The sequence below is a fragment of the Ruditapes philippinarum genome, unplaced genomic scaffold (genome assembly GCF_026571515.1).
Source record: "Ruditapes philippinarum isolate M1 unplaced genomic scaffold, ASM2657151v2 ctg4743_1_1_1_1, whole genome shotgun sequence".
Classification (NCBI taxonomy): Eukaryota; Metazoa; Mollusca; class Bivalvia; order Venerida; family Veneridae; genus Ruditapes; species Ruditapes philippinarum.
In genome coordinates this window covers 231,998-249,440 of record NW_026857404.1, presented here as the reverse complement: position 1 = coordinate 249,440, position 17,443 = coordinate 231,998, and the positions used below count along the sequence as shown (strand labels likewise).

General features: G+C 35.7%; 2 protein-coding genes across 2 annotated transcripts in view; both read left to right on the top strand.

The window, feature by feature from the left end:
- Window positions 1–683, top strand: part of LOC132749611 (uncharacterized) — a 41,368-nt gene extending 40,685 nt beyond the window's left edge. The window contains exon 3 of the mRNA XM_060739451.1: window positions 271–683. Coding sequence (XP_060595434.1) covers window positions 271–661 — 391 coding nt within the window. The 3' untranslated portion in view covers window positions 662–683. The remainder of the gene's footprint in view (window positions 1–270) is intronic.
- LOC132749610 (nucleolar protein dao-5-like) lies at window positions 683–17,443 on the top strand (the record flags this gene model as incomplete). The annotated part of the gene is made up of 2 exons (XM_060739450.1): window positions 683–852; window positions 16,114–17,443. Coding segments are annotated over 2 exons (1,500 nt in total), but the record flags the coding sequence as incomplete, so codon positions are not given.

Here is a 17,443-nt window from a genome sequence, read left to right as displayed (position 1 = left end):
TTCATAATTTTATTTTTTGTAGAGAAAGTTATCAAGGAAAGATGGTTATGTGGATTCACTGCCAGCATACAATCAAAACATGTGAAATTAACATATGAAATTAGAAAAAATCTTAGAAAAACAAGCACTATCACTCTATCACAAAATTCCCACTCAAAATATGCTCTTTTTACCCCAATTTCAAGAAAATTATTTTATATTTAACATGTTTGTATCAGGGAAACACATGTTTTTGCTGTATTCATCATTATTATTATTATCTTGTTTCAGTGAGGGTGTGAAAAGAAAGTTGGGAACTGAAGGCAGTCCAGCAGCAGCTAAGAAAGTCAGTGAGGGTGTGAAAAGAAAGTTGGGAACTGAAGGCAGTCCAGCAGCAGCTAAGAAAGTCATTGAGGGTGTGAAAAGAAAGTTAGGAACTGAAGGCAGTCCAGCAGCAGCTAAGAAAGTCATTGAGGGTGTGAAAAGAAAGTTAGGAACTGAAGACAGTCCAGCAGCAGCTAAGAAAGTCATTGAGGGTGTGAAAAGAAAGTTGGGAACTGAAGACAGTCCAGCAGCAGATAAGAAAGTCATTGAGGGTGTGAAAAGAAAGTTGGGAACTGAAGACAGTCCAGCAGCAGCTAAGAAAGTCATTGAAGGGTGTGAAAAGAAAGTTAGGAACTGAAGGCAGTCCAGCAGCAGCTAAGAAAGTCATTGTAAGGGTGTGAAAAGAAAGTTGGGAACTGAAGGCAGTCCAGCAGCAGATAAGAAAGTCATTGAGGGTGTGAAAAGAAAGTTGGGAACTGTAGGCAGGTCAGCAGCAGCTAAGAAAGCAAAGAAAGAGGAATCTAGTAGCAGCAGTAGCAGCTCTGAAAGGTAAAGTATATTGCCTTGTTACAAGACCTCATTTGATTTTTCAGCCCCATTTTTAGCTCACCTTGCACAAAGTGCAGGTGAGCTTTTAGGATGGCCAACCAAATGTGTCTGTCGTCTGGCGTCCGTCCACATTTTATTGAAACGACATCTTCTATAATACCACTCAACCAATATTTATGAAACTTGGCAGGAATACTCTTTGTATGAAGCTCCATCAAGATTGTTCAAAGAATGCCATTGACCAAGCTAAACTCTGGTTGCTATGGCAACTAAAAGAAAAAAGTTCTTATACTTCAAAATGGAAAGGGCTAGAGCTTAGATATTTCTCACAAGGCATTAGCTTGTTAGTTTCTACAAAATATATTCAAATTATGGTCAAGAGTTGAAAATTGGCCTCTGTTTTGGGGGTTAAAGGGTATTTTATATAGACTTTCTTTGTAGGGATAAATTGAGATAGTCTATCTTGTATTTTTTGTCTCAACAGACATTGTTATGAAGATTTTTCTGTTATAGCATAAGAAAGATGAAAAGTTTGCTGAATGTGAATGTTAATTCAAAATTGAATTAAAAGAGTCAATGAGATTAGCACAAATTTGAGAGCTACAGTGAAGTTGATTTCCCCATTCAATAATGGATTCTTCCATTAATTTCGTAACACCATCAGAAAGGAAGGCTGTGTCATTTCCGAAATACAATGTAAAATATTTCGGTTCTTGACAATGACTTGCACATTCTATTGTGTAAGATATTGCACAAAGAAACGTAAGTGAACGCAAAATGTTGTATTTTTTTTTCACAAAAATTAGATGATTAAGATAAAAGTTTAATTCACAGTAAGGATATTACTTTTTAACATCCTTCCGGTTTGCGGGAAAAATCATATATTTCAACATTGTCTACACCGATCTTACTGATGAACGATTTATGTCCTAATACATTGTATTTCATTCTGAGAACAAACATACAATTCAAATCATTAAATAAATGCATCAATGAGTCCATTCAACAACTTAAAAAAATTGAACTTTGCCTCAGAAAACATCTGTATCAATCTGACCTCGAGTTGAGATTATAAATAGAACTAAACCGGAAGTCCGCCATGTACAAGAAAATTGAGAAATTTTGTAACATAAACTCGTATTTCATAACAAAGTATTGAGACTTGATTCCGGACAGGCAGGCGAATTGGTTGGGCCATTTTTCATAACAGTTTTCTCAGCAACTACTTATCAGAGCCTCATGATATTTAGTATACAGCATTAACACATTGTCCCATACCATGGGATTTGATTTTAGGTCTGTCGCTCATCCACTTCATGTTTACTGACCTAGTTAAATTCATAATAATGGTCAATGATACAAATTTTTCTCCCCAACTACTTATTACAGCCTCTTGATATTTGTTATACAGCATTGATATGATTTCAGGTATGTGGCTCATCCACTTTTCCTTTGCTGACCTAGTTAAATTTTCGGCATTAATTGTAAATGGAAGGAAATTTCCGTAACAGTTTTCTCAGCAACTACATATCACAGCCTCTTGATATTTGGTTTTGTGACTGCATACACACGTGCACGGTCCCAAGTTCAGGTCTATCGCTTATCCTTTTCCTGTTTACCAACTTCGTTAAATGTTCGCATTGATGGTCAATGGTAGGAAATTTTTGTAACATTACAGCCTCATGAGTCATGTTATTTGGTATGCAAAATGCAACCCGGCCATTTTTGTCTTTGACCCATTTTTGGCCGGGTTGCACTGGTGCAAACCCGGGTTATAGTATGGTGAATGTTGGGCGGCGGGCGGGGAAAAACTTTCGTAACAGTTTTCTCAGCAACTACTTATCACAGCCTTTTGATATTTGGTATACAGCATCAACACATGGTCCCATACTGTGGGATTCGATTTCAGGTCTGTCGCTCATCTACTTCCTGTTTGCCCACTTAGTAAAATTTTCTACATTAATGGTCAATAGTAGGAAATTTTCGTAACAGTTTTCTCAGCAACTACTAATCATACAGTACGCTCACCGCGGGTTTTGCTTTTTCCGCGATACCACCGCGGACGATTTTTTTTTATCGCGGACAAACGCGGGGGTTCGTCCGCGATGAAAGCCTAATTTCCCCCGCGATCCCCGGTGTTCAGTTGTTTCCACCGCGGACAAAATTCTGACGACCGTTCTTCATTCGTCGATAAAATCAGTCACCCGTTTCCCCCGGGGGAACGCCATGGTCAGTTGGTCAGTATAAATTAACCTCCAAAAATAATAGACGGTTTTATTATTTTTAACGTCATCTTTTTTACAAAATGACTTGAAAATTGACCACAATCGTCTCCTTAAATGTTATTATACGTTAATTTTTTTGAACGGAATTCGAAATAAAAATAATTACAGCTGTACCTGTTTTTGTTGTTGTTTTTAATATTTTTGTTATAAACGTCCACAAAACTATTCGTCCACATACCAATATTTTTACAACTGAAATCGTCATTTATCACTGTCATCTTTACTTTTTCATTCCTTGTGGTTCTCAAAGTATTATTGCTGTTAAACTATATGGGAGCCATAAATATGATACTTAGTAAAAAAAGGAAATTTGTGCTGATTTCTCAATGATGACTGACGCTACAGTACATGTCCTGTAAGAGGTCGATGAGTGTGAATACAAGACAAGACATAAATAAAATACATGTACATATATTAGAAATAAAAGAAAAAGATATTTAAACCATCTATAAGATTTTATTTGTATGTAATTATATTCTTTAAAAACGGGTAGACTTGTTTGTTTGTGTTTTTTTACAGTAAAAACCCCGTCGAAAATGGACATGAGAAATATGCATGACACTTGCCAAAAAGTTTTTGTATACTGTACATATCGTATATTTGTTTGACACAAATTCAAAAAGGTTCTCTTTGCCATCATGTCAGATATTGTATGTACGTGCATACTGTTCATAATAAAATACCAAAAAGTATAACGTAAAGCTTAACAAAATTCTGCAAAAAAAAAATCTATAAAAAAAATAAAAAAGAACAAACAAACAAACTACTAAAACAAAAATGAAAATAAATTTCAACAGTTGATAATATCAAACTTCAAAACATATACATTACGCTCACACCTGTAATTAGATAAATCAAGAATATCATCTAATGTATATTTTGGTGAAATAAACGCTTTCTTTTAATGTTCCAAATAAAATATAAGACTTTATGATCAACATGCAAATAAACAGAAACAGTAAAACGCATCGGACAATTGAAAGAGACGTCCTGAATAAATTGTTGAGGGTTAAGTTTTTAAATAAGAAACAAAAGCTGGCATATAAATTGTTGTAATATCTTTTTCATAAATGTCATATGCCGAATTTTTCATTATTTGACTTAAAGCTTCTCACTACCATGAAGTTGCGACGACAATGATTTATCTTGATGTCGAATACATGTTATACATTACCCAACACAATAACAAGAAGAAGAACAAGAAATACACTGCATTTGTACATGTACTTTTATTACAACAAAAAAGAAAACAAACAAACAAATTTTACACATAGTTATATTTACAGTACATGTTACAGTACGTACGTATACTGATGTTTAAATACAGTAATTAATTTTCAAAATTTAAGGTTTCCACCGCGTTGACCGGTGTTTGACCGCCGCGTTCCTCCGCAATTTACCGCTGCGTTCCGCGGGGGAAACGGTTTCAGCCGCCGATTTATGTCCGCGGTGGTGAAAATTTTCTGTTCGCGGGGTCACGCGGACAATATCTGAGCAAATTTTCGTCCGCGGTAAACCTCATCCGCGGGGTCACGCGGGTTTTGAAAAAGCCGCGCTGAGCGTACTGTAGCCTTTTGATATTTGGTGTACAGCATCAGCACATAATATACTGTGGGATTCGATTTCAGGTCTGTCGCTCATCTACTTCCTGTTTGCTGACCTATTTAAATTTCAACATTAATGGTCAATAGTAGGAAATTTTCGTAACAATTTTCTCAGCAACTACTTATCACAGCCTTATGATATTTGGTATACAGCATCAACACATGGTCCCATAGCGTGGGAATCGATTTCAGGTCTGTCACTCATCCACTTCCTGTTTGCCGACTTAGTTAAATTTTCAACATTAATGGTCAATAGTAAGAAAATTTCGTAACAGTTTTCTCAGCAACTACTTATCCCAGCCTTTTGATATTTGGTATACAGCATCAGCACATGGTAACATATCCTGGGATTTGATTTCAGGTCTGTCTCTCATCCACTTCCTGTTTGCCAACTTAGTTAAATTTTCAACATTAATGGTCAACAATAGGAAATTTTCATAACAGTTTTCTTGGCAACTATATATCACAGCCTTTTAATATTTGCAGGGCATTATTTCCTTCTATAACAGGGGCCGATGTTCGGCCCCTTCACAATTCGAAATTGGACTTTTTTTTCACAATGTGGCGGGAAAAAATTCACAATCTCAAAAGAGATTTCACAAAATATCAGGACTTCGACTTCGAATCTGTACTTCTTCTCAATTCATTGTTTACTTTCGGTAACACTTGATTTTTATACGCCCGTTTGAAAAACGGGACGTATTATGGGAACGCCCCTGGCGGGCAGTCGGGCGGGCGGGCGGCGTCCAATTTTGTCCGGAGCATATCTCCTACATGTATGGAGGGATTTTAATGAAACTTCATAGAAATGTTCACCACTATGAGGAGCAGTGTCGCGCACATGAACCAGGTCTCTAGGTCAAAGGTCAAGGTCACACTTAGAGGTCATTTAAAAAGGCTTGTCCGGAGCAAAACTTCCACATGTATAGAGGGATTTCAATATTACTTGGCACAAATGTTCACCATTGTGAGGCGGAGTGTCGCGTGCAAGATTCAGGTCCTTGCGGCCAAGGTCAAGGTCACACATAGAGGTCAAAGTTCAGATAAAAATATGAAGATGTGTATATGGACCATTTAGTCATCATTTATTGAGGGATTGTAACACAAATGGTCATTATCAAGACTATGGCTGTGATACATATAATTTAGGTCAATATATACAAGGTCAAGGTCACTAAAGATGATGAAATATCCAGATTTTGTAAATAGAATTTTATCAAAGGGCAACAACAAAGTTATTACTTTGTTCATAAATGACTTACACAATTACTCCCCTTGATCTACTTTCACTTTCAATTCTAAAAATAGAATTTAATCAAAGGGCATAAAATAATCCTCTTTCTTGGACTTGAGTATGTTCTAAAGAATGTAACATTTATTTACACATGTTTCATTCATTGGTCAAGATTCTTAACTGTGATAACTATGGGTGTTCTGTAGACTTGGTATTTGTTCATAAAGATCATACAGTAATTACCTTATCAAATGTAAATACTTTCTCATAGAAATTTAATTATATTTTAATTTTCAAGTAAATATCAGTTCAGCTCATTCAAAGATTAAGAATTGTAATGAAATGTATTTCCCTAGAATAAAATCTTAAATCAGAATTTTTTAGTTATTAAATTACAATTACATGTACATTTTATCTTCCCTACTGATTTGTTTTAAGGTTCATTTAACAACACAGTGCCAAGGATAAAAACTTGCTTGCTAGATAACACTTATCCATAATGCCCCCATCGCCATCTAAAGCTTTCGTAAACGGGCGTATTTTGTGACCATGGCACCCTTGTTGCCAATTGCAAACACGTTTTAATCGAGTTAAATGTATTTGCGCATGTTTACCGGGTTGAAAATACCGGCTCAAAGCGGATTTTAGACTAGTCAGAAATTATAATGAAGCGTTCATCGCGTGACATTTCCGGTTTCAATATGTCACGAAATGGGAAATACAATGCAAAACAGAAAACGCAAGAACAAAATTTCGGCATAAAAAAACAAAAACTAGACAACCGGGCAGAAGTGCTACCACCAGATTTGGTTATTACAGAATCATGTCCTGTACCTTCGACCGCCATCATCGGTACAAATGATCGAATCCGATCATGGTAAAATAATGGTAAGAGCAGTTGAGAAACCTCGTCCTGTACCTTCGTCCCATTAAACGGGATCGCCACTATCGGAACAAATGACCGAATCAGATCATGGTGATAAAATAGGATAAAAAGGTGTAGAAAGGATACATACTCTCAGTCTCTGAACAGGACTATAATCAAATCATTGAAATTTTCAAAAATGCAAAAGAAAGACACCTTAAACTTTGAAAAAGCATGTCAATCAAACAAAATAGAAGTCAATTCAAGTCTGAAAAAAAATGCAATTACTGTTTTCAATTTACAGGTTTTTTTCACAATTTCATGACGCATCGCGCTTTTTTTCACAAAATGAACAGGCCCAGGCCCCTTCACAATTTTGACAAAAAATGCCCTGATTTGGTATACAGCATTAACACATGGTCCCATACGGTGGGATTTGATTTCAGGGCTGTCGCTCATCCACTTCCTGTTTGCCGATTCAGTTAAATTTTGACATAATTAATGATCAATAGATAGTAGGAAATTTTCTTAACAGTTTTTTTGGCAACTACTTATCACAGCCTTTTGATATTTTGTATACAGCATCAACAGATGGTCCCATACTGTGGGATTCGATTTCAGGTCTGTCTCTCATCCACTTCCCGTTTGCCAACTTAGTTAAATTTTCAACATTAATGGTCAACAATAGGAAATTTTCATAACAGTTTTCTTGGCAACTATATATCACAGCCTTTTAATATTTGGTATACAGCATTAACACATGGTCCCATACGGTGGGATTCGATTTCAGGGCTGTCGCTCATCCACTTCCTGTTTGCCGATTCAGTTAAATTTTGACATAATTAATGATCAATAGATAGTAGGAAATTTTCTTAACAGTTTTCTCAACAACTTCTTACCACAGCCTCTTGATATGTGGTTCACAGCATTGACATGACTGTGGTCCCATATTGTGGGATTCCATTTCAGGTCTGATGCTCATTCTTTTCAGGTTTACCAACTAAGTTAAATTTTCAACATCAATGGTCAGACAGTGGTAGAAAATTTAAGTAACATCACAGCCTCATGATATTTTGTACACATATGCAACTTGGCCTTTTCTGTCTAAATGACCCATTTTTATTGAAGTATTTATCCAAATTTGTACTTTGTCTTGTTAATTATGATGTCATTGTTAAAATTTTCATGATGTAAACACGCTACTGGGAGTTTATATTTTTGCAATCTGTACTTTAAAGAAATGAAAAAAGAGGTATTTCTTTACGCTTGTTTGCATTCCTGTTGCTGTCGGCCAAATATACTTGACATTTGACACTAACCTTTAAATAACATTTAAGAATTTTATAATAAACAGCAGTACCAACTGAAATATTTAGGTGCATACCTTTTAAGCTTACCTGAGCTTTTAGGATCTTAGAATGTCTGACGTCCGTTCACATTTGTTTGTTAGCACTCTAGTGGTCACATTTTTGTCTCAGTCATCATCAATCTTTGTCAGGATGCTTTTCTAGGTAATTGCTCAGATGAGTTTGAACATGGGTCATCTCAGATGAAAAACTAGGTCACAGGAGCTAAATAAAATAGAAAAATCTTGTTAACGCTCTAGTGGCTACTGTTATGATCCAAATGTCCTGGAAATTGGTCTGCAAGTTTGTTTTGATGATTTCTAGTTTTAAGTTAGAATGTGGGTCACCATGGATAACACTGCCCAAATATGGAAAAATCTTGTTAACACTAGTGGTCACATTTTTGACTCGATTTTCATCAAACTTTGTCAGGATGCTTGTCTAGGTAATTGCTCGAATGAGTTCAAACATGGATCATCTTGGATGAAAAACTAGGTCACAGTAGCTAAAAATTGAAAAATATTGTATACACTATAGTTGCTACTGTTTTGATCCAAATATCCTTGAAATTGGTCTGAAAGTTTGTTTTTATGATTTCTAGGTCAAGTTTTAATATGGGTCACATTGGGTCAAAAATTAGGTCACACCGCCCAAATATGGAAAAACCTTGTTACACTCTAGTGGTCACATTTTTGCCTCAATTGTCATCAAACTTGGTAGGGATGCTTGTCTACTTAATTGCTCAGGTGAGTTTGAACATTGGTTATCTCTAGGTCAGGGAACGAATAAGGAATTGGATGTGTGAATATTCATATTCCATATTCGAATATATTCGAATATTTGTTTTTACAACATTTGTTCCGATATTTCTCTTTGACGTATACGTATCTGAAAATGATTGCTAGATTGCTGAATACTAGATTACTTTAAAATGCTTGGAGTAATTGGCGATTAAAAAGACCTTTATTGCTATGTCAATGTTTTTTTTTTTAATTTCATATATTGTAAATCAATATATATGTTTACTTTTTAAATAAATTCATAATGTTCAGTAAACCCGACCGCTGTCTTATTAACGGGAGGTAACCCACGTGACTTGACTGACAGTTAGTAATATGAATCATTATAGCCTCTTAGCCCCAAAACACATAATTATATTGAAACTTAACTTGTATTAAATATCTTTTTATTTATAATTTTAGAAAAAGTTTAAAATATTCTTAAGATAAATTTAGCTATAACGCAGTAAATATCACACAGAGTCTAATGTTTACGGAATAAATATATTCTGACGGAATTTAGACACTTCCCATGCTTTCATAAGGCACAGATTAATGCGCGCCGATTTATTCTTATTCACTAAATTTAAGACAATTATTGATTAATCGGAAAGATTATAACACAGAAAACAATAAATAAGATAATTATACGGGGATAATACCCCCACCACAAAATGTGTCAGTCTCCACTAATGTGTCTACTCTATAAATCCTATACCAATTGAAGGATTTTCTTCAAACTTGGCTCAAATGTTCACCTCAACAAGGGGATGTGCAGAACCCATGTTGCTCATGAGTCAGTTCAAGGTCAAGGTCACAATTGAAGGTCAAATATCAAAAAATCAAATATTAGACAGTATGTTGTGTCCGCTATGTAAGTCCTACACTAATTGAAAGATTTTCTTCAAACTTAGCTCAAATGTTCACCTCAACAAGGGTATGTGCAGAACCCATGTTGCCCATGTGTCGGCTCAAGGGTCAAGGTCACAATTGAAGGTCAAATATCAAACAATCAAATATTAGACAGTATGTCGTGTTCGCTCTATCAATTCTATACTAATGGAAGAATTTTCTTCAAACTTTACTCAAATGTTCACCTAAACAAGGTTATGTACAGAACCCATGTTACCTTTGTGCCAGCTTAAGGTCAAGGTCACACTTGAAGGTCAAAAATTGACTTAGAAAATGTTCTTAAATTTTTTACACATACTTAAATATTTCTGAAACTAGCACAGGTATTTGCTTGAAACTTAAAAGATATATGAGGTGTCACAAGTAAGATATGCAGGTCAAGTTTCATAACTCTGTATTTTGACAAATTTATGCCCCTTTTTAAGTCTTTAAATTTGCATACAATCAATACTAGACAATATGTTGTGCCTGCTTTATAATTCTATACTAATGGAAGGATTTTCTTCAAACTTGACTCAAATGTTCACCCCAACTGGGCAATGTGCAGAACCCATCTTACCCTTGTGCAAGCTTAAAGTCAAGGCTACGCTTGAAGGTCAAAAATTGACTTAGAAAATGTTCTTAAATTTAACATGTACTTGAATATTTCTAAAACTAGAACAGATTATCATTTGAAACTTATACATAGTGTTACAAGTAAGATATGCAGGTCAAGTGACATAACTAAAAAAAAGTGGGGGGATAACTTTGTATTGTTATTCGACAAAGTTAAGTCCATTTTTAGCTCACCTGAGCACAAAGTGCTCAAGGGTGAGCTTTTGTCATCACTCTGCGTCTGTCGTGCGTCCTTCAAAAAATGACGTCAAACTTTTCAAACAACATCTCCTCCTAAACCACATGGCCAACTGCAACCAAACTTTACAGAAATGATCCTTAGGTGGACCCCTTTCAAAGTTGTTCAAAAATTTAAATTCCATAAAAAAAACTCTGGTTGCCATGGCAACCAATAGGAAAAACTTTATATATCTTCTTTTAAAAAACCCTAAGAGCTAGAGCTTAGATATTTGGCATAAAACATCTTCTAATGAGTGTCTACAAAGTTTGTTCAAATCAAAGCCCTGGGGTCAAAATTGGCCCCGCCCCAGGGGGTCATTGATTTTCCCTATTTGCATATAGTAAAAACTTAAAAAATCTTCTTTTAAAGAACTCAAAGAGCTAGAGCTAAGATATTTGGCATGAAACATGTTCTAATGGGTGTTTACCAAGTTTGTTCAAATCAAAGCCCTGGGGTCAAAATTGGCCCCGCCCCAGGGGGTCATTGATTTTCCTTATATGTGTATAGCAAAAACTTAAAAAATCTTCTTTGAAAAAACCCAAATAGCTGGAGTTAAGATTTTAAGCATGAAACATCTTCTAGTGAGTGTCTACAAAGTTTGTTCAAATAAAAGCCCTGGGGTCAAAATTGGCCCCGCCCCGGGGGTCATTGATTTTCCTTATATGACAGTGTATAGCAAAAACTTAAAAATCTTCTTTGAAAAAACCCAAATAGCTAGAGTTTAGATATTAAGCATGAGACATCTTCTAGTAAGTGTCTACAAAGTTTGTTCAAATAAAAGCCCTGGGGTCAAAACTGGCCCCGCCCCAGGGGTGTCATTGTTTTTAACTATATGTGTATAGTAAAAACTTAAAAAATCTTCTTTTAAAAAACCCAAAGAGCTAGAGCTTAGATGTTTAGCATGAAACATCTTCTTATTGGTGTCTACCAAGTTTGTTCAAGTAAAAGCCACTGGATTAAAATTGGCCCTGACGGGGGGGGGGGGGGGGGCAGTAGATCATTTTTTTCATTATATGTGTGAAGTAAAAACTTAACATTGTAAAACATCTTCTAATGGTGTCTTCCAAGTTTGTTCAAATAAAAGCCCTGGTGTTTAAACTGGCCCCGCTCCGGGTGCCTTTATACACTTGTTATGTCTTTAAATTTATTTACTATAATATTACTTAAACCAGAACAGATATTTACTTGAAATTTATATGAATGGTTATTCAAATTATACAATTATGACACAAGTTATGCCCCTTTTAGGCTTAGAAAATGTTCTGTCAAGGACATTGGTGGGGGTATGAATCGCATTCAGCGATAGCTCTAGTTAAAATTGGAAAAATTTACATTATGAACTGTTAAACAGGTAAATTGCAAACTGTGAAAACTGTGAAACGGGTGCCCTTTTGATCAACTAGACCCCAAAGTTTTCACGGTTAATTTGCGATAATTGTTGACACACGTCCGATATAAACATTTGAACACCTGGTCAAGTAAAGGGCAAAGGTTTAATTTATGTTCTTAATTTAAATTTGAAAGTAATGACAAAAAATAAATCATTTCTCCTTTTGTTTTTCGATTTATTCGTATTAGTTTTTCAATGTTCGAATATTCGGTAGTGTTTTGAGTATTTGAATATAATTCCTGGCCCTAGTTATCTCAGATGAAAAACTAGGTCACAATAGCTAAAAAAAGAAAAAATTTGTTAACACTAGTGGCTACTGTTTTTATCCAAATGTCTTTGATGATTTCTAGGTCAAGTACAAATATGGGTCACCAGGGGTAAAAAACTAGGTCACACACCTCAAATATAGAATAACTTTTTTTAACGCTCTTGTGGTCACATTTTGAATCAATTGTCATATAACTTGGTCAGGATGCTTGTCTAAGTAATTGCTGTATTTGATGGGTCAGGTGAGCCATCAAGGACCATCTTGGCCCTTTTTTTTGTGCATTAAAATCTAATTGAGCATGATAATACATTAAAATTATGTCAGATTCCGTATTTAGGGTGGGGAAGGGAATGTTTTATCTGTCTCATAATGCTTTTTGCATGCTAGCTGTTTTGATGAAATCAGCAGGGCCAGCATTGAAATGCATATTTACAAAAAAGGTGCAAAATGGCACATTCTTGCATTATTTAATCCATTCAATTATGTTTTCTTGTTAATATGAACCTGCGTGTGCAGTTTTTATGAAAGCATTATTAGCTCACCTGTCACAAAGTGACAGGGTGAGCTTTTGTGATCGCTTTTCGTTCCGCGTCCATTCGTCGTCCGTCTGTAAACTTTTACTTTAAATGACATCTCCTCATAAACCACTAAGCCAAATTCATCCAAACTTCACAGGAATGTTCCTTTGGTGGTCACCTTTAAAAATTGTTCAAAGAATTTAATTCCATGCAGAACTCTGGTTGCCATGGCAACCGAAAGAAAAAACTTTAAATATCTTCTCTTGAAAAACCCCAAGAGTTAGAGCTTAGATATTTGGCATGAAACATCTTCTAATGAGTGTCTACTAAGTTTGTTCAAATAAAAGCCCTTGGGTCAAAATTGGCCCCGCCCCAGGGGGTCTTTGATTTTCCCTATATGCATAATTATAGTAAAAACTTAAAATATCTTCTTTTAAAGAACCCAAAGTGCTAGAGCTAAGATATTTAGCATGAAACATCTTCTAGTGAGTGTCTACCAAGTTTGTTCAAATAAAAGCCCAGTGGTCAAAATTGGGCCTGCCCCAGGGGGTCTTTGATTTTCTTTATATGCATATAGTAAAAACTTAAAAAATCTTCTTTTAAAGAACCCAAAGAGCTTGAGCTAAGATATTTAGCATGAAATATTTTCTAATGAGTGTCTACCAAGTTTGTTCAAATAAAAGCCCTGGGGTCAAAATTGGCCCCGCCCCAGGGGGTCATTGATTTTCCCTATATGCATATAGTAAAAACTTAAAAAATCTTCTTTGAAAAAATTCAAATAGCTAGAGTTCAGATATTAAGCATGAAATATCTTCTAGTGAGTGTCTACCAAGGTTGTTCAATTAAAAGCCCTGGGGTCAAAATTGGCCCCGCCCCGGGGGTCATTGATTTTCCATATATGACAGTGTATAGCAAAAACTAAAAAAATCTTCTTTGAAAAAACCCAAATAGTTGGAGTTTAGAATGTTTAAGCATGAAACATCTTCTAGTGAGTGTCTACAAAGTTTGTTCAAATAAAAGCCCTGGTGTCAAAATTGGACCCGCCCCAGGTGTTATTGTTTTTCCTTATATTTGAATAGCAAAAACTTAAAAATCTTCTTTGAAAAACCCCAAATAGCTAGAGTTTAAATATATAGCATGAAACATCTTCTAGTACTAGTCTACAAAGTTTGTTCAAATAAAAGCCCTTGGTTCAAAAATGGCCCGCCCCAGGGGATGTCATTGGTTCAGGCTTCGCGAAAGTTGCCGGACCGTCGGACATGTCCGGCAAAAATCAGGCCGGTCCGATATTTTTTTTCGGAGTTCCGGACCTTATGTCCGGTAGGAATACCGGGATATATCCAAGACCGATCATGACCGAGTTTTCTCCCTTGAATAAAAAAATGTAAAACGAGTTTTGATTCGCCGTTTCATTATAAGTGTCCGATACATACGACTGTCAATAACCAAAATGTCGGTGTTACTACATTATTACGCTGGCGCTACGCCCGGCAAAAATCGTAAACTATCCAATGAAGAAAAAAAAAGCGAAACAAAAGGAATACGAGTCCAGGCGGGGTTTGCCTAAAATACGAAAGTGAGATTTTCGACGAAAGTAAGCGAAAGTGACTTTTAAAATTTGAATTATACCGTTTTAATAGAATTTTACAGTAAAATTGCTGTTTGTAGACGTATATTATTAGCAACCAATTATATATATTATGATAAATAACCATAATCATGATTTAATCGCCATTTAGTGGCCTAATTTCTAAATATAAAAGTTTAGTTATCTTCCTTTCGCTTGCATAGAAAAATACGAAAGTGACAAACTACATGTATTAAATATAGAGTTTAAATTGAAAATGTACTAAATTTGTAGTTTGTAGACGTATATTATAAGAAATTAATATTAATTTCTGATAATATACGCCTGAAAAATGCAATATTAGTATAACTTTCAATTCAACCCTTTATTTCATATTTTACAAGTCACTTTCGTATTTTCAATGTGAGCGAAGGGAAGATTAAATCATCATAGTGATTATTTTTGAAAATAAATATTATATATTTCTGATAACATACGTCTACATTTTAGTACAAATTTAAATTTAAACTCTATATTCAATATTTTACATGTCACTTTCGTATTTTTCAAAGTGAGCGAAAGGAAGATCTCAGAACTTGTGTATAGAAATTATGCAAATAAATGGCGATTAAATCATCATAGTGATTATTTTTGAAAAGAAATATTATAAGTTGCTAATAATATACGTCTGCAAATAGCAATTTTACTGTAAAATTCAATTAAAACGGTACAATTCAAATTTTAAAAGTCACTTTCGCTCACTTTCGTCAAAAATCTCACTTTCGTATTTTAGGCATACCGGTCCAGGCGCCCGCCAAGAAAATTTGTGGGTAAATGGAAAAATGGCCGCTTCGATCATGAATGTTTTGATTTCCAAACAGAGTCCATCCACAGCCTCACCGTGCTTGAAACAAACTTTTTAAAGTTTTATATGGGCTTTAATTACTATATATCTTTATATACATAATTATATAGACTGGTTATGTAAAATATTTGAATATGTGACTAGCGCCTGTGAGTCCATCAATCTGGATAAACTAATGTTTTATTTAAGGGAATAAAATTGTGTTGCAAATCTTTAAAAGATGTTATGTCTTTAAAAAAAACACCAAGGTATTACCATATACATATATTTGGGGGAAAAAATTCGGTCAGACAAAGTTCTTTCGGTCAGACAAGAATTGAAAGTTTGTCTGACCGAATGTCAGGCAAATTTTTCAGCAGTTTCGCGAAGCCTGTTGGTTTTAACTATATGTGTATAGTAAAAACTTAAAAAAACTTTAAAAAAAACCAATGAGCTAGAGCTTAGATGTTAAGCATGAAACATCTTCTTATGGGTGTCTACCAAGTTTGTTCAAATAAAAGCCCTTGGGTTAAAATTGGCCCAGCCAAGGGGGGGGGGGCAGAAGGAGGGGGTAGATTGTTGTTTTTCATTATATGTGTGTAGTAATAACTTAACATCGTGAAACATCTTCTAATGGGTGTCTTCCAAGTTTGTTCAAATAAAAGCCCTGGGGTTTAAACTGGCCCCGCTCCAGGTGCCTTTATACAGGTGAGCGTCCTCGGGGCCATTATGACCCTCTTGTCATAATTCCATGCTTAGAGCAAGTCCTATGTTAATATTCCAGATATTGTAAAAATACTTTTTGTTCTTTCAGTGAAGATGAAAAGCCTGAAGCACCGGTATCAAGAGCTGCTACAGCAAAACAAGCAGGTCAGAAGGGACCTGAGACTGCCAAAAGATTGCATGAATCAAGCTCTAGTGATTCGTCTTCATCTGATAGTGATACTGCAAAACCTCCACCTAAAAAACAAGCCACAGTTTCCAAGCCAACAGCACAAAAGAAGGCAGAGTCCAGCTCCAATAGCAGTAGTGAATCTAGTGAAGATGAAAAGTCTAAGAAACAAGCCCCAGCTAAAACAGTAGTTCCCAAGCAAATGCCTAAAAAGAAAGCAGAAAGTTCTGAAAAGTCTTCAGGAAAAAAGAAAGTAACACCACAGGCAAAAACAAACAATAATGTACCACCTCCAGCAGAAAAGGCTACACCAGTCAAATGTGCTGTAAAGAAAGATTCGAGCAGCAGTAGTAGTGATGATAGTACAAAGAAAAAGGCTGTGCAACCTAAAACAGCAGTTTCAAAGCCAGCAGAAGTAAAAGCAGTTGCAAAGAAAGACAGTAGCAGCAGTAGTGACAGCTCAAGTGAAGATGAAGCCCCTAAGTTAAACCGTCTCCGGCTATACCTACTCCAGCAAAAGCAGCAGCAAAGAAAGAAAGTAGTAGTAGTGGTTCAAGGTCTAGTGAGGATGAAGCACCAAAGAAAGTGCAAACAAAACCTGCAAGTCCTAAAAAAACCACAGGCAGTTGTAACAAAGAAAGATAGCAGTGGCAGTAGTAGTGGCTCCAGTTCTGAAGAGGAAACCCCTAAAACAAAAGTTGCTGCTAAATCACCAGCGCCTGTTAAAGCAGCAGTGAAAAAGGCTGATGGTAGTAGCAGTGATTCCAGTTCAAGTGAAGATGAAACCCCAGCTGCAAAAAAAGTTGTGTCTCCTGCTAAAGTGGCAGTTAAGTCAACACCTGCTAAAAATGCAAAGGCAGACTCAAGTTCTAGTAGTTCTGATTCTTCAAGTGAAGAAGATGAGGCACCAAAGAAATCACCTGCTGTCACAAAACCAGTAACTCCTAAAGCACCTCCAAAAGCAGCTGCTAAAGATTCCAGCTCAAGTAGTTCTGATTCAAGCTCTGAGGTTGAAGCCACAAAAAAGACAGTACAATCTGTAACTCCAAAGGCTGTAGGTGGTAAACCAGCTGCTGCTAAAGCAAAAACCAAAGATTCAAGTTCAAGTAGTTCAGATTCTAGCTCAGAGGATAAAGCTCCCAATAAAGCTGCTGCAGCAAAATCTGTAACTCCAGCAAAACCAGCAACTCCCAAAGTTGCTGCAAATACAGAAGCCCCTAAAGCTGCAGTTAAAGATTCAAGTTCAAGTAGT